This window comes from Ursus arctos, unplaced genomic scaffold, assembly GCF_023065955.2.
Source record: "Ursus arctos isolate Adak ecotype North America unplaced genomic scaffold, UrsArc2.0 scaffold_18, whole genome shotgun sequence".
NCBI classification, from domain to species: Eukaryota; Metazoa; Chordata; class Mammalia; order Carnivora; family Ursidae; genus Ursus; species Ursus arctos.
Window position 1 is genome coordinate 27839551 of NW_026622852.1, and position 17887 is coordinate 27857437.

Below are 17887 nucleotides of genomic sequence, written 5' to 3' on the forward strand. Positions count from 1 at the left end.
CTTCCTGACTGGAGAAGACGAACGCCTCTCCCCTTGCCCTGCTCTGTTCTTTGGCCTCCACAGGATGAAGCCCTCAGAGACCCAGCGGCCTTGTCATTTCCGGCTGCAGCAGGCTGCCCCACGCCAGGCCCGTTCCACTCTCCCTGATATTCCCAGCACCTGTTACTCTGCCTGGAGCACCCAGCACTCATCCTTCAAGGCCTTTTTCCTGACCCCTGCAGGCAGATTCAATTCCCCCATCTGGGCCCCCTCAGCTCGTGGCCCCACCCTATTACACCACATGAAGCTACCTGTTTTCCCCCCACAAAGGAAACTTCCTGAGGGTAGGGTCTGGGTCTCATTCTCCTGTGTATCCACCAGGTCCAAGTACCAGGAGGCACTCAACAACTGTTTGCTGAACGAATTAATTTGTTTTCATTTAACAAGCTCATTAGGGCTCTATCTTCCTCTTAATTAGGAAGCAGGAGGTTCTGTTTTTCCTGTAACAATTCCCCTTTGGGGGATGATGGCCGAACCTTGGCCTTTGCAAGAAGAAGGCAATCAAACTAGATTTCTGGGGCACACGGTTGCACGACAAAGAAATAACACGTGTGCTCAGTGAGGTCCATCTAAACAAGACAACTGTATGTTAAAAGCTTCCCATTAAATATACATTATTGTACAGCTTATCACACAGAATTAGAGCTTTACAGGACGCTTTTTCAGCAGTAGGTGGCTGGCACGGGCTCTTGGCCGTGACACACGGCCCTGAAGAAAGGGGAAGGATAGGCTGAGGGCTGCCATCCGTGCCCCGGGGGCACCTGAGTGGGTCTCTGTGGGGTTCTGGAAGGTGCTCCGACAGCTAAGGCTCTGGGCTGTGCTGGCTCCTTCTGGACAACTTGGTCCATTTGGTCTGTGCTGGTAACTGAATCTGGAAGGGTGAAGAGACAGACGTGGCAGCTTGCTGGACGGCCGCCCGATCCAGCTGGGATGCTTCATGGGCATCTGCGGGCCAACTCCAAATGCCAGCCTGCCCCGTCTGCCGGGTTTCTGCACGCACTGTCCCTAGGGTCTGTGAAAGCAAATGGCAAGCCTGGCTGTCTGTCCCTGCTAGGCCCTTGGACAAGGGACATCAGCCGCTTTTGAGAGAGTGTCCTGGAGAGCTGGCCAGAGCTTGGGGTTAAAATCTTAAAAAGGGAATCTCCAGGTCCCGTGACCGCAGTAGAAGCAGAATGCCTGCCAAGGGCTCTACCTGTTGACATGACGCCTTTGCTGGAAACTAGATAAGGATTCCCCTTTGCTCACTCACTGGCCACAGAGGGCACCAGTCCTGAGCCTCCCTGGGAGGGAACGCATGCTCAGTTCCAGTCGGCCCCGCCTTCCTGAAACCACAGACCCTTTTCACCATTTCCCTTAGAAATGCTGCTCCCTGAAGCTCTCTCCTGACAGGCAGGTGGGCCCTCTCTCCCCACAAAGCCTCCTTTCTTTCTGTGGCCACCATCTTGTGGTGGGGGGTTGCCAAAAAGGCCCTTGACTCCTCAGTGCTCAAGGATAGAGCTGCTGAAGTGGTTGGGGCATTATGGTCAATAATGAGGCCAGCAAAAAAGGGAAAGAAAGGGAAAAACAAAAAACAAAACAACCCCCAGTCCTGTGGCTCTGAGCAACGCGGCCTGTCAGTGGCTGGAGGTTGTGTTCTGAGACAAAATGCTGAGGGTGAGATATTGTGTGGCAGGGAGTCTTTTTTTTCCCCTCAAAGAAATCCAGCTCATTTTTTCCATTAATTGGCAGCAGATGAAAAAAAAAAAAAAAGCCAAAACCAAAACCAAACCAATGCCAGTAACCTGAATGTGAGTGTTTCTGAAAGGGAAAAGCCGTTTCAATTGTTAGATATCCAAGAAAACATGAATACACGCCGACAGAGGAAATGGCCACAATGAGAGGAAGAAGAGGGAGAGGTTCGTAAAATTAAGGCAAAAATTCCTTTTAGCAGCTCCCATCCTGTGAGCTGGCTCCTCTGCCGGCCTATGTCCCTAAGGGCAGCTGGAAATTGGGCCTCCCAGGGAAACTTCAGGAAGATGTGGCGGGGAGGGGAGGGCCCAGGAATCCCTTAAAAGAGCAAAGTCTAAAGCAAAGCAACCTAGCTCCTCCTCAGACAACAGGCACAGAGCCCTGACGAGGAATTTGTTGTGGAAGATTGTCTACTGAGAAGGTTCACACAGGTCCCCTACTGCCCCAGCCTGCAGCCTGGGAAGTGCCCCAGGGGCATCTGGGCCTGCTGGTGGGGGAGAAAGCTAATACAGGCTCACCCACCTCAGCTTGAGGGGCTGCTCCTACGTCCCCAACCTCTAAGTGGATCCTTGGGATCCAGTCTCCTCTGGCACTTCTGTTTGGACAAGTGCCAATTCCTCACTCATTTTCTCATCCACTAAAAAGGAGAGAAAGAGGGAGAGGGAGGGAGGGAGAAATGTGAATCACTCCAGGTACTCTCTTGCCTCAAAGGATGTTTGGGAAAAGGCAAAACAGACAAAAGGTCAGGACGGAGTCTTCGGAGACCAGACCCAGGCCGTGGCCTAAGTGGTCATCATGAGGCAGCTCGGCCTGGGATCTGCAGGCGGGAGGGGCTGCCTGGACTGATAGCACCGGGGAGGATGACCCAAGGGGTGGACAGGGCAGAAAGACCGGTTGCCAAGGAAACAGCTTTGGCCACAAACCTTGGAAATTCCCGGCAGCCCCCTAAAGGGGCACGGCTCTCAGTCCTGCTCTGCCTCTGAGGCCGGGCCTCTGAGGCTGCATGTGACCAGCGTGCCTGAAGCATCTCGTGAAGCCTGGGCCCTACTGAATGTCTAGAACGAATGGTGATGCTCGAACTCAGCCCCTCGTGCTGGGGGCGATGGTCACCAAGCTTCCATTCCACCCAGATCAGCAGGGCAGGTCGGAAGAGGTGTGTTTGATGAACACACTGTGCTCGTGCCATATTTTGATCCCTCGTACCTCAGTCGGTAGATGGAAGCCATGTCTGTCAACCTGCTGGGTGGGAGACTTCTATTTTTTTCTTTTTTAAAGATTTTATTTATTTATTTGAGAGAGCGTGCGCACAAGCGGGGGGGAGGAGCAGAGGAAGGACAGGCCGACTCCATGCTGAGTATGCAGCCCCACGCAGGGCTCGATCTCACCACCCTGAGATCGTGAGCTGAGCTGAAACACCAGAGTCAGACGCTTAACTGACGGAGCCACCCAGGCGGCCTGGTTACTTGTATTTCTTCCACCAGCATTTAACCACAGTGTGATGGGGTGAGTGGGAGGGGACGGGGGGAACTAAGAGCAAGCAACCTCACAGCATTAGGAGGGCCTGCCCTGAAGGTGTGGGAAGAATCCTCTCCAGTCAAGGACAGAGGTAAGATAGAGGTGGGGGCGTGGCAATGTGCGTGTTTGTATTTGTGGGAAAGCAGTGTGGATGGCCAAGAGAACTCCAGGTCCCCTGAGAGGTCTGGATTCCCCAGGAGAGGGTAACAGGGAGGCCACGGAGAACCAAAGCGCTGGCCATGGAGTCTGCCGATCTGGGCCAAGAGCCACTCCTGCTTAAAGAGCTTTGTGACCTTGCGCAGGTTACTTTTCCTCTCGGAACCACCCTTTCCCCACGTTAAATGCCTCACAGGGCGGCACGGACCAGATAATGGGGAAGCCCTTTGTGGACTGCTGGGTGCTGTGCAGACTTGCCCTCACTGGGCTGCTGTAGGCAGAAGGGAGAGCTTGGTTGTTGCATCGGCCCCCGAGGCTACCACTGCTGGAGCCTGAACGCAGGGCCTGGCTGCACCTTCCAGCAGGTTGGCTCTCAGGGGGCAAAGAAAACCCCTCTGCTCCACTGACTGTCTCAGCCCTGAGCTGAGGGCTCTGCCTCCCTCCCTCCCCAGCGCCTGTCATACCACGCCACACGTGCCCAGAGACATACCTTGCTCTGGGAATGAAACCAGCACTGCCCCCCTCAGAGACCCTCTGTGCTGTATTTAAAAAAAAAAAAAGATAAGAATATATATTAAATGACTATTTTATTTACACACCCTATTCATAAATAATTGAATCCTCTTTGTGACGTCACAATGATTCCTTGAAGATCTCCTAACGATTACACTGAAGTGACTAAAAGTGGACTAGTGGGCTTACTCACATCTGTGTGACCATGTTCTCTCAGGTATGTGCTCACACTCACACATACACATGCACCAGAGGGGAGGCGGGACTCCTGGGGTCTTCTGGGCTCTCGGAGCACCTGCATTTGTCTCCCAGCACCAGCGGGGCCCTGGCAGGAAGCTGTGCCCCCTCCCACAGGTGTGAATGCGTGAGAGCTGGAGAACAAAGAGCCGCAACCCAGGGAGCTCCCGCCCCGCCTCTCTCGCCCCTCGGGAGCTGCTCCCCTTTGTTCATCCTGGAAGGCATCTCTTTGGATTTGCAAATATTTTAATTCACAGAAACTCAAGGAGGGGGTGGGGGTGGGGGCTGGGGTGGCGCGTTGGCTGTCCTTCTGTCTTTCTCCAGCCCCCGTGAGTGGCAACAGCATTCTAGAGACATGCAGTGGTGTGCTAGTACCATACACACGACGAATTGGACACGGCCCCCAATGGGGCCGGGCTGGCGGGCGGGGGCCTCTGGCTCCTCCAAGTCTGGGCCCTGTCACAGAGCAGCGTGGGCCTGGCCCGCTCAGAGGGTCCGCACAGCCACCGGGTAGAGGAGGGACAAGTGCTCGGCCCCTTTGATGGGCAGCTTTCTGGTGGTATAGTAGTGGATGACCTCCGGGACGCTGTCGAACGGGGGGCTGTTCTGACCCAGAACGTACTTCTCTTTGGTTTTGGCCAGTTTCATGTGCATAAAGCCCTGGTTGCTCCTGCAAACAAAACACGGAGGTTATTAGGATCTGCACTGACAAAGGCTGAATCAGCCATGCTGCTCAGGACCGAATGACACGCAGCTGCCCCTCAGCCCCCGCAAGCCCGGCGCGGACCGGGAACCAGCCACGAACACTGCTGCAGGAGAGCCTCCTGGACCTCGAAGCCGTGGAGGCTTCCTCAGGAAAACAAACCTCTTCCTACTGCGGAGGCACACAAGTATTTAAGCCTTGCATGGCAGGCACGAAGTGTGTAAGTCCCCAGTTCCCTGACAGGTGTGCAGGACAGGTCATCGCCCCCAGTTTACAGATGAGGAAACAGCGTGGCAGGGATGACCGGTGAGCTGTTTCCCAAAAACTGATGCTCCCTTTTCCACGGTACTCTACTGTCACTAGGAAGGGGTGGCCCAGCCAGGGACTACGTATCCCAGCCCCCCTTGCAGCCACTATAAACATGTGACTAGTTTTAGCCAATGGAATATGGTGAGAACGTGTGTTCTGCCCCCAGCTCTGCCCCTATGCAAGCACTCTCTTCTCTGGCCTTCCTCCCTCTGTTCAGTGAACTCCCACTATGAGTAGGGCTCCTTCCTTCCTCTGACTGCATTGAGCATATTCATGCCTCCATCAGCACTTGCTTTGTTGAATTGCGATTACTTATTTATCTTCCCAATTCCCGAGAGTTCCACAGAGCAGGGCCCAGTCCCTGTGTCCACCATGCGTGGCATCTGCTGAAAAGGACAGCGTGTGGGTCCCTCGGAGATCAGAGCAGAGCCCCGTGCCCTGTGCCCCATGCAGCCTGCCAGCTACACCAGCACGCTGGGGTGGCACAGCTCTCGGATGGCAGTGGCCACACTGCTTCCACCTGGCCCTAGCAGACCCCTCCCCCCAGGTCTCTGGCCACATAGGATCACTCACTCCTCTGTCAATCTGCCTTCGTCCGAGCTGCCTTTTCCCTGCCACTCCGCTCCAAGCCTGGCCTTTTATGATGTTGCTGCCACACCTGCAGATGCTTGGTTTCCAAAGCACAGTCCAATTTACCTTCTGTTTGTCACTTCGTGAGAAAGCTGGGACTCTGACCTCCTGCTGCCTTCTCTAGACCCCGTCCCTTGGCAATGAGAACTTGCGGCCAGCCCAGGGGGCCTGGCTTCCGGGGCACCAAGGCCAGCCGCTGGCCAGGCCGAGCTCCATGTGCACACAAGTTTGCAGGCTTCTCAGCTCCAGCTCTCTTGCTCCGGCAGCTCCCACAGGGGCAGCGGAGGGCTCCCCACGCTCACCCGCGCCTGCTCTATTAATGCGTCAATTTGGACTCCAGGACCATTTTCAAATGGCAGAGCAAATGCTTAATGAAGTGCGGGCACTGAGCAATACATCTGCTCATAATAATGTATTTAGAAATGTCACCCTGAGCTTAAAGGAAATCGTTCGGAGAGCAATTATGTTTCAAGAGAGTATAATTCCTGTAAAGAACTAAAATTCAAATCAAGATTTTTTAAGGCTGACAACGTTCTAATTACAGAGCCCGTGGCAAGTTCTGCTCCTCAGCGAAGGGTCATTTCATTGGAGAATTGCCTCCACACATCTGAGAAGCAGGAGGCGCACTTGCTTCAGCTGCTAGAAAGGAACCGGTGTGCGTTACGTGAAAAATGTACAACCCCACTTAGGGGAAGACTAGCTACCCACCACACCGGCGAGATCACAGATCTGTGCCAGCCTGGAAAGGATGGGAATTGCTTCAACGAGGTGCTGAAACTGTGTGGCGAAGGAAACTGGGACTACACAGAGCTCTGTGCCCTCGGAGGAGGCCGCACGCGCAGCTCCTTCACCGGGAGAAGGGGTGTGATGGGCGGAGTGAGGGCTGGAGCAGCAGGTGAGCGACGGAGCGGAGGGGGTGTGGCCTGGGACGGTCCTGCCTCTCTGTGTGAGTGGGTCAAATGGGGGGATGTTCTGGACGCCAGACAACTGGGCTGTAACGCCTGTCACAGATGTATAGCTGGGGTGCAAAGCACAGGATGTGCAAGATGGGACCGCAGCAGCTAGCCGAGGGCCGGATGGGAATGTCAGAGCTGTGCCTGCAACACACGTGTGACGTTGTAGGCGGGGCGGATTTAATTTTTAAGGAGGTTAAGGAAAGTAACTCATATGGTTTGATGGGACGTTTTTACAGCGGTCGTTCTTAAACCATCCAGCAAGGGAAGCGGGCAGGGATGGTGAGAACAGCTGACAGAGGCACGAAGCTGCTCTGTTCCCAGGCCACAGGCTCGGAATGGCCACCAGCCGATTAGAAACTGCCCACTGATATGTGCCTCCAGCACTTGGATTTCATTACACACAGGTTTAGGATTCTGAGCTAACAAAGTTCAGGGACCATGGCAGGGGACTCGGGCCCTATGACTCCCCAGTCCATGGCATGACCATTGCCTGGCAGAGGGATAAGGGCCTGTAACCTGGCTCTCACGTGAAGAGCCCCCTGCAGGAGTGGCCCTGCCCTTGCGTCCACTGGATCTGGGGGAGGCTAACTGGATGACCTCTGAGGGTGCTTCTGGGCCTAAGGTCCTAGATTCCATGTGTGTAAGCCTAAGCTGTTGCCCACTCTGTGAAGGCGTCCTGCAGGAAGGGGCCTGGAGGCAGCCTCATGCCCCATTGCACTGCTGCCCATGGCCCCATCTTATTCTCACGGGCCGTGGCCCTAATGGTCATCACGGTCAATGTTTCCTGAGCACTTCCTGTGATCCAGGCTGTATGCTGAGCCCTGAGGCTCAGCCAGAAGGCAGCCAACCCAGTGTCACACAGCGATCAGCAGCGGTGCTGCTTCTCTCCTTGCTGGGCCTTTCCCAGCGTCCATGCTCCTGACCTCAGTACCATCCGGCTCTAAGACAGAATCCAATTTAGCCCTCAACACTCCACATGAGGCCAGGCAAGGTAGCAGGGGAGAGACATTAGACCCTGTACAAGTGACTCCTCGACTCTGGCCTCAGTCCCCAGGTGCTTCCCCACAGGGCTGACGGTGGGCCACAGACAGCACAGGGCTGGCACGGAAAGGTCATCCCAAGCATTGGGGATGGCCTGTCCTGACTGATGCGGCTCCCAGCTACGGAGACAGGGTGGTGGTGACCCATCACATGGGGTTGGCAGGCCCTGAGGTGAGCAGGCTTGCTTTTTGAGACAATTTGTCAAACTCTGACTCAAGAAAAGGTCAGGCCAAACCTTGTCAACACACACCCAAGAGATGTGTTGTAATGACACATCCTGATTGGTCGGCCACAAGGTCCCCACGAGTGAGATATTACCTAACAACAGCTAGATTTAAAACAGCTGTGAAGGGGTGGCTTTGACTCCCAACTCAACACAGAAAATGTCTAGCATGAGGAGAGAACAAAATCAGACCGTCTAGGGAAAACATAGTGTACAACAGATAACTAGCACGTGGGGGGGGGGGTCTGCGGCTGCTCTGGACAGGGCTTCTGGAGCTAGAAGATGCCTGCGGACCATTGCCTCTCACCCTGTTGGGGAATCTGGGAGGAAACTGAGGTTGGAGAGAGCAACACTCAGGCCCACGGCACACAGCAAGGTGGGCTGGAGCTGCAGCCAGAAGCTAGAGCCCTTGCATCCAGGACCTCACGGGCCAAGTCCCAGGCCACGCCACCTCCCCACCATCCCTTCTGGGAGGGCATCGGTCCCTGGGGAGCTTGGACAGGCTGCTGCCACCTGCCAGGCTCCTGTGTTAGTCTTGCCTCCTTTGATAGGACATCTTCCGAGAGCAAAGTCACAATTAGGGGTGTCTCCGGTGGCTGACCTGTCTAATGAGTCATGTGCGCCTGGCAGAGGCTGGGGGTGCTGGAGCTGTCGCCGCGTTTAGATCGCTCATTAACATCACAAAAAGCACCTCCTCATCACCAGGATTATCAAACGTGCCTGGTGTGCCGGGGCCTAATAACAGGCCCCACCTCGTCTCATAATCACGGGCTTTAATAAAACATCACTCAGCCCGCAGCTGCCGGCCCAAGCAGGGTACAAGGCCTCACCTCTCGCTTTTAGACCTAATTGCCTGATGCATATTTCATGAAGAATTCTGAGTAATAGTTATGTTAAATCGCTTCTTTTCATGATGAAATGACTTAAAAATACTTGCATATAATATTTATGCAGGAGAAGGCAAGGAGACTGCCTTTTGGGACTAGCATGTAGGCCCTGGTTACAGGAATCCACACAGTGAGGATCTCTGGTTCCCCTCTACTGCAAGATGGCTGGGGAACTGCTCCCTAGACAGAGATGCCCCAGAATGCTGCCCTCAGCTCACAGCCGACCATGGCTCCCCAGGACCACTGCACAAGGAACGCCACCCACGCCGCTCGCACCCCCAGCGTGCACCAGGCATGGAGCTGAGCTGTTGCTACGTGGTAGCTCATGTAAGCCCACAGCAACGCTGCTAAGTTGGTGTAACTTCCAGTGTTTACCGATGGGAAACCTGATGCTGGGGAAGGTTGTGGGCCAGGTTCCACAGGACGTGGTGGGGCTGGGATTTCACTATGGTGGCCAACCCTAAAGCCTATGTTCTCTTAGCCTGAGGTAAGCGTTCAGGGATCTGAAGCTACCACTGCAGCCTCATTTTCCCCTGCTCAGCCACCAAACCAGATGGGTTCAGGTGTCTAGGTGGGCCTTCGACTCCTTCTGCCTTGAGACGTGGGTTCCCTGCAGCTCTGTGAGCTCCTGAGGTTAAGAATCCTGTCTGTTCATTGTGACATTTCTCAGCAGGCCAAGCCTTACTTCCCTCTGGGCCCTCTGCACCTGCCTGGCCTACAGCTGGGTACTTGGTCCATCCGTCCATTATCCATCCATCCATCCATCTACTATCTAGTGAGAGTCTGTCCTGAGCCAGCAGCGAGGCCCCACATTTCTTCCCCTCCCAAGGGCAGGCCGGTGGTTGTTCCACACTGTCTCTCAGTGTGGCCCAGCTAGGGTAGAAGCTACCTCCCCAAGGCCAGATACAGTAGCTGCTGTCTGGATAGCACTGGTCCTACGACAGGCAGTGAGGACCAGCAGCACAAGCTTAGTGAGGGGCAGAGCCATGAGGAGCACCCAGAGGTTTAGCCCTTCAGGGGGTATAAAGTCGGGCACCTCTCAAGTCAGGAAGAGAAGTCTCCCCTGAGGGAGGTCACAAGGAAGAATGGGTCAAGCCCCTCTTTCCTCCGGTTTCTATAAGCAATCCTTCCTGGGGTGACTGAGGCAGCCAGTGACCCCTGCCCAGGCTTAAAGAAATCACGCACAAATAGAGACAAGTTCCCTCCTAAAGCCATGGTCTTCCTGGGCATTTGAAATACCCTCAACAGTTGGTTACAGGATGATTCTCAGGGGATGAAGTGTCGCAGTGCCCCTGCCCTCCGTGAGCACGACAACGCCAACCAGTGCTCACCCTCAGGGCCCTCAGCGCCCTGGCCTCTGCTGGGGTGGAGATGGACACAGATGTTTGTGCTGAATCAATGCGGGGGTAGGTGTGGCTCTAAATCCGGCCCATAACGCTGATCTGTCCTGACCCTGGGTGAAGGAGCCGTACTGGAGGGTGACCATGGCAAGATACCTCCTTCTATCATGGCCACCTAGGGGCAGCAAAAAGATTGTTCCTGCCCTAACTCTGCCCCGCGGTTGGCAATGCTGCCCCTGCAAGCAGATGGCTCCGTGATTCAGAATGTCTGCTCCCCTCCGACCTTCTCTTTGACCTCCAGCAAGATGGGATCTTTTGCTGGGCAAGTGTCTATACAGAAATCTTCGTCACCGTAACTGTGAGCAGTTAGCCACTCCAGAGAAACATGCTGTGAGAGCCCCAGGCCAGGTGGGAGAGAAACACCCAGAACTTAAGTGTGAGGGGCCCGCAGGGGACAGGAACCTGGCTGTCATCTCCTGAGGGCCTACTGTGTGCAGGCTAGCATCCACAGATGCTGTGACCTTCTAGCAAAGGGCCCGAAGCCGGGCACACAAAGACGTACGACAGTGTTAGCAGTCACCCTCGGTCCACAGCTGGACCGACCTGGGGCTTCAGAAAGACGCAGGTGGCATTACCTGCAAGACGCCCGTGGCACAGATGAGAGGACCAAGGGCTGGAGGAAGAAGCAACCTGCCCGGGGTCACAGTGAGAGGACATCAGGGCGTTCTGAGCCAGGGGGCCAGGACGCGAGCTGTTCTACCTGTGTGCTGGGGATCCCCAACTGCAGTGTATGCAGCCGGAGGACTGGAGGCTCCCTCCCGCTGACACAGTCTGGGAATCAAGGGAGCTGGGGGAAGGGGCTTAAAGGACACCTGGGAAATACCTGAATGCCGCCCACTGCCTTCCAAAATAGCCTTCACAGTGATAAGCCTAAGACACGCGTGCCAACTTATGGTGAACAAACGTCTGCATGTGAATGCTGCTGAGCCTGAGACTTGATTTACAACCGAATAATTAGACTTCGAATAAACGCATCAGCGGCGATTAGCCTTCCCGGGCGCCGGGGCATTTCTCAAGCTCTAAGTGGGAGGCTCAGGGTGAGGGCCTTCAGTAAATCATGACAAACAGCCATCTCCAGGCGGGAACAGAGGTGGCGGATGCCCCCCCGCCCCCCGCACACATGGAGAGGCACAAGGTTTGCTTTGAGCCACAAAGCCGTGGGTAGGCCAAAATGAATCCATTTTGGGCAATTTTCTCAGGAGAAGACTAACAAGGTTTTAGACAGGAGGAGTTTTAGGCTCAAGGCTGACAAGAGAGTGAGCCTCCTGTTACTGGAGGTGTGAAAGCAGGAGGGTAGTGATGCCTGGGAGTCAGACTGGGTGACTTTTGCAGTCCCCTTGTTCGGTGCTCCCATAGGTCCTCACGCTCAGCCGAGCATACATGAAAACTACAAACGGAGGGGTGGGGGCAGGGGTGGGAGTGACATGTGAAGTGTCAGAGCTTTGGGAAGCGGCAGAATGGTCTAGTGTGTTTTGTCTGGTTTCCTCTTTTACTTCTAATTGAGGACTTTTCTAGGAACGCGAACAACTTTTTGTGTTTAGGACAAGAGGGGTTGGCGGTGGTGGCCGGACTGAAATCAGATCGGCCTGAGTTCAAACTCTGATCCCATTGATGTCATTGGCTGGGCAAGTCCCTTCTCCCTGGGTCTGTGTCCCCATTTGGAAAAGGTGGAGGAGGTCTCTCTGGCACTAAAGTTCTCAAGCCAGTGAGGGACATCTCCAGGTGGGTGGGGGCCACCTGAGCAGCAGCCAGGAGGACTAAGGAGGGCAGGATGGCTACCCTCAATGCAGGAAGAAAGACCAGTAGAGCCCTGGGCACAGTGGATCCCCAGGCTTAGGGATGGCACGATGACACAAGCAGTCCTAACGCCTGTGCACACAGATGGACAGAATGCATTCGGCCCAGAGTGGTCTCCATCTGCTGGGACAAGCCTTTCCCAGCCCACGCTCTCCTCGGAGCAGTGTTTCTCCCCTGAAGTGAGCTTATCCCTTCTGGGGGGGCGGTGTGTGGATTCGGCAATGCCTGGAAACTCAGGCGCTGCTGCCATCTAGGCGGAAGGCCGGGGTCCTGCAAAAAAAACTTACAGCGCATAGGACAGGTCCTACAACAAAGACTAATCCAGCCCCAAATTCCAACGGCACTGAGGTTAAAGCCAACACTCACTACTTTCCAGTGCCTAAACATCTGCATCTATGAAATGGGAACAAGGAGAGTCCCCCTCACAGTAGCTATGAGGGTGAGACTGTCCTTGTGAATGAAGCGTGAAGGCTTGATAAAGATTAGGTTGCCTGGCTCCACATTTGAGGGCTTGAGACACAACACAGAGTTGGCCAAACAGCTTGGCTGCAAAGGACTCCAGGCTGTTTCCGAGGCCCAACCTTCCCCTCCCCAAAGCCAGCACATCGGGGGATACGCCAGCCTGAAGGACGCTCCAGAACAGGGACCAGGCAGGTGGCGGGCAAGGGCAGCTGTGGGGGTGAGCACCAGCCGCTGAGGAGAGGACTCTGAGGGGGCACAATGGCTTTGATAGGTACAGGGGAGCTGGATACTTGGGGTGGCCCAGACGAGGCTGAGACAAGGGGGGTAGGCCTGGCCAAGGAAAGCAGGACAGCTCCCAAAGGAACCACCGCCTGTGGACTCAGTGTCCCCCAGACCTGGGTCTGAGTCCCTGCCCTGCCACTTCGAGCTGTGGCTCCCTCGGCCTCAGCTTCCTCATCTGTGGAATGGAGCTTTCACTTGTCCCCCCCCCATTCCCCCCCAGCAAGGGCTGTCTGAGGTCTGAGCTGGGCCGTGCATAAGCACGTCTGGCAGGTGCTGAGGCTCGGGGTTCTGACATGGCTTTGTTTCCACCCGCTCCGCAGGAGCCTGCGTGCAAGTTACTGCCCATCTGGTTTGTCTTGCTGCTTCCATGCAGTCTGGGCTGAGCAGTGAACGTGTCTTCCCGTCTGTCTGGTTTATCATTCATGGCCATGGTGGCAGCCTAGAAGCCACGGATGGCAAGGCAGACTCCTGGCCACCGGACCACCTCTTCCAGCTGGGGAGCCCACCTGGCTGGGGTAGGAGGCCTAGGTTCCGGCCCCGCTCTGTCACTGGGTGACACTGGGAAGGGTGTACACTTCTCTGATACAAATTTCCCCAAACATCAAGCGGTATTTCATGGCACTCTCAAAAGCACATTGTTACACACAGAGGTCCACATGAAAACTGAATAGGAAAGAAGTTTCTGTGCTTAAAAAATACTGGTCAGGGATGCCTGGGTGGCTCAGCCTGTTAAGCATGTGCCTTCGGGTCATGGTCTCAGGGTCCTGGAATTGAACAGCATGTCTGTGGGGCTTCCCAGCTCAGCAGGGAGTCTGCTTTTCCCTCTCTCTCTGCCCCCCCCACTTGTGCTCTCTCTCTCAAATAAATAAAATCTTAAAAAAGAACTGGTCATACATGATCTGTGGTATTTATTAAGTCCCTATGATGTGCATTGCTCTGTATTCACCATTGCTGAGGCAGACGAGATACCAAGCAGAGGCTTTTGAGACTATTTGGTTCCCTGCCCTCATTTTACAGATGATTTAGAGGCCCAGAGAGGGCTGGAGGTTTGCTCTAAGTCCCCAGTGAATCAGGGGCTGGAACTGCCCCATACCTGCCCCCGTGCCATCAGGTGTAGGGGATGCTTGGCCACCACCAGTAGCCTTTATAGGCTCTAGTCAGCAGGGATGGGGTCTGACAAAGTGGAGGGTGAGGGTGGGGGAGGGGTGCAGAGAAGAGGAAGGAAGCTGCAGTCTTCCACACCCCGAATCTCATCCTTCTCCTTGCATCATGGGGCTTGCCCCTACAACCTCCCAGCCCAACTCCTGTCCTGGCGAGGGCTTCCTTTGCTAACTGACAGAGGGCATCCATTAGCACAGCAAGGGAGGGACTTGCCCACAAAGCACCTGCTTTAACTTACAGTTTTGCTTCAAAAAGAAAAAAAAAAAAAGTAAAGAAAATCCAGAGGGGGGGTGCCTGGGTGGCACAGCAGTTGGGCGCCTGCCTTTGGCTCAGGGCATGATCCTGGCATTATGGGATCGAGCCCCACATCAGGCTCTTCCGCTATGAACCTGCTTCTTCCTCTCCCACTCCCCCTGCTTGTGTTCCCTCTCTCGCTGGCTGTCTCTATCTCTGTCGAATAAATAAATAAAATCTTAAAAAAAAAAAAAAATCCAGAGGGGTCTTTAAAGACTACAAGTTAAAACAGAGCCATGTGCTCAGTGACCCTGCGCCTAACCTGAGGGTGGTTTTTCCCCTCTCTGGAATCTCAAAGGCACACAGTTGACCATAAGCCACCCAAACACCCTGGCCAAGGGCCTTTGCAAATCATATAAATGACAGTGCTTCTCAGTGGAAAAACTCCCAACAGTACTTGGAATCTGGGCCTCAGTTTCTTCATCTGTGAAATGGGGAGTAGTTTTCAATGTTCCCTGAAGTCCACTGAAAGCAAGTGAAAAGAGCTCTGCACTACACGTCAGGACCCTGGTCCCAAACCCGGCTCCTGCCCTTGCAGGCCTCAGTTTTACCACCTCTACAATGAAGGGACAGGACTGGAGGACCCCCGAGGTCCCGCAAACCTGTAAACCTTTGAAGCTTGGTGCATAGGAGATGCTCACACCACATAATGAAGAAGGAACAACTACTTGGATATTAAACAAAAGGACTCACCTTCCTTATAGAAACCCCAGAGTTCTAGGGCTGGAAGAGGAGTGCATGTTTCTCAAAAATAGTTTCTTCACATGTGTCTCAGAACGCCCACATCATAGTCCCTCGAGACTTGTTAAACCGGGGGGGGGGGGGGGGCTCCCTGGGCCTCTTTGGAACCAGATCTGCCCCCTAGCTTTTTAAGACTGATTGATTGATTTTGAGATGGGCGGGGCAGAGGGAGAGGGAGGGAGGGAATCTTTCAAGGACTCCCCACTGAGCATGGAGCCTGATGGAGGGCTCCATCCCATGACCCATGAGATCATGACCTGATCGAAAAGTCAGATGCTTGACCCATTGAGCCACCCAGGTGCCGGTAGAACCAGATCCACTTTTAATATGCTCTCCAAGAGATTCGGATGCACATTCAGGTTTGAGCACCCCCATTCGAGTTCTATTCCATGACGGAAACACCGTTGTAGTATTTACATTTGGTGTCCAGTTTTTGTCCCTTCCCCCAGCACCGGGGAGCTTCCAAACTTTGACGGCTCTGACCATGGGAAAGTCCTCCTTGGGCTTAGTGCAGCCCCTGACAGTAGCCTCAGCTCCGAGCTCTGGTTCCTGCAGGCCATGGCCATTCCCTCCGCCCCAGGAAGGCCCCTCAGAGACCAGAAGAAAGAAGCAGGAGCAGACCCGGGGCTGCTCTCTCTCCAGTTGTCCTCACAGGGCGGAATCTCCTGTCCTTTCCCATCCTGGTCACCCCTGCTGTTCACTATCTCTTATGTACTGGGGTCCTGCAACTGGGCACTGTCCCTGGTAGGTCTGTCCAGCTTCGCCCTGAGCCCTATCAGGATATGACCCCACCATCAATGTGGACACCCCAGGTGTCCTTTTCTGGTGTCTGCTGACCTCCTGAGGCCACCTCCTCCCAAGTTCCAAGGGACAGGATCTTATGGACATGCAAGTGTTATCAGGTGAAGATAACATTCCCTTCCTGACCAAAACTGAAGGGAGCACCAGGTACAAGAACATTAAGAAGCAAAAAGCCCAATGGCTTTGGCTACACTCGGAAGGTTTGCAGATACAATTGTGGAAGGTCAGTCAGCCCTCAGTAATCTGGGCTCTAGAGGGTGAGTCCTCTGGTGTTGGGCGTTCATTCTGGCAGCTTCTTGATAACCTCTGTCCACAGGGTGGAGAATTTTCTCAAAATTAAATCTCCAGCTCTTTGCTCCCTAATGAAATTGATTTCTGCCTTGATACACAACAAAGCTTTCATTTTATTATTTGGCTAGGATTTGACCACATTAATTATAGTTTTTTTCAGCATGGCTGCAAGTAATTGGGTTCCAAAGAGTTACTTACTACACGGAACTGATTGCTTTTTAAAAGCACAACTCCCACAAAAGTAAAACAGTCAACCCTGGTTTCTTCATAGAATACTTTTTTGGTTAAGATTAGAACAATTCAAGACAGAAAAGGTATTTTTCTGGCCTGAAATATGAAGTCCAAGCAGGTGTATGCTAACATCTGAAGACTGGGGGTTTGAAATCCAGGTGTGCCCAGATCACTGCGTCTTATACATCTGCCGCCTCGATGGTCTTATCCTCACTCCTGTCAGAACTCCTACCCCGCTCCACATTTTTAATCAATGTTATTCGTAGAATTCTGCCTGCCTCAGAGGACACTCTGCAGAGGCCTGTTCCAATTGGTTTCTCTGAGGAGCCTGGGACTGCAAAGAGCCTGCTGGGCACTGTGTAAACGCATTTCTCCCTGGGATGCTGTGTCCAGCTTGGGCGGAGTATACACCCTCAGTGTCAAGTGGTGATGACCGGCACACGGCCTGCCCTTTGGCCAAGCGGGAGATCGAAGGAACGAGGAACTGGGAATATGGCCACAGGTAAGTCCCATGTCTTGCTGAGGCCTTTTCCTTGAGGGCGAAATGGGGATGCTGTGACGAGCTGGAGAGAGCTGACGGGGACTTCAGAGTTTATAAGGCATGTCTCTGTCCGTGACAGTGTTGGTCACCTGGGCCAGGGTTGGGGGGCCCGGGGGCTCACAGGGTAGGGATAACTGAAAATTCTAGTTGGGACCAGAGGAAGAAGGGCTACTGCAGCGACCTCTCCTCCAATCCCAAACCTAATTAACCATCCTCCTACCTTGCTGTCACTTCTCAATAAATTATCATCTTCCACAGCACTGATCCAATGTCAACTTCTCCAGGAAGTCTTCCAAGATATCCCTGGTCAAACTTAACTTTCTTCCTCCTTCACTTATTCTCTGCCACATCTCCCTATATCACAGCACTCACCTACCTGCTTATCCCCTTGCCCAGTTAAAGGTCCGGCGCACAGTGGGATCACAGCAGTGATAGCCCTGGCTGACTTGTTTGTTGGCCCTGCCCTGAAAGTCTGCTGAGAATGTGGCAAGCTGACTCCCACACTGGCTGGGACCATGAGCAGCATGTGGATGTTCAAAAGGAAAATAGAAAAAAAAAAGTTCTAATTAAAGCATTCCTAATAAGCTGCCTTTGCCAAACCAATTGTTTTTGATATTCCTCCTGGGTGAAGTAATCTTAAAAAGAAAAAAAAAAAAAGGTATTAAAAGTGGCAGAAATCACCCCTGGCTGGAAAGGAGACAGTGGCTGCTCACTAGGGAAGCTGCCCAGGAAAAAGGTTTGAGACAATCAGAACCAGGAGCAGGGAGGCCTCCAACCCAGCAAAGTGGAAGGGTGTGCCATGTGTGTGTGACACCATGCACGCACGCTCACACGCACACACATACATAGCAAAACATCATTTTTATAGTTTTAGCAATTGAACTGTGAGAGCAAAGACGAGAGCTATAAAATCTGACACCCGATTTTATAAATCTGCCTCAAATACCAA

The 17887-nt window shown here is 53.7% G+C and overlaps 1 protein-coding gene across 1 annotated transcript in view; it reads right to left on the reverse strand.

The window, feature by feature from the left end:
- Positions 1–4008: 4008 nt before the first annotated feature.
- Positions 4009–17887, reverse strand: part of SHB (SH2 domain containing adaptor protein B) — a 135439-nt gene continuing 121560 nt past the window's right edge. Inside the window, exon 6 of the mRNA XM_026506193.4 lies at positions 4009–4858. Coding sequence (XP_026361978.1) covers positions 4675–4858 — 184 coding nt within the window. The 3' untranslated portion in view covers positions 4009–4674. The remainder of the gene's footprint in view (positions 4859–17887) is intronic.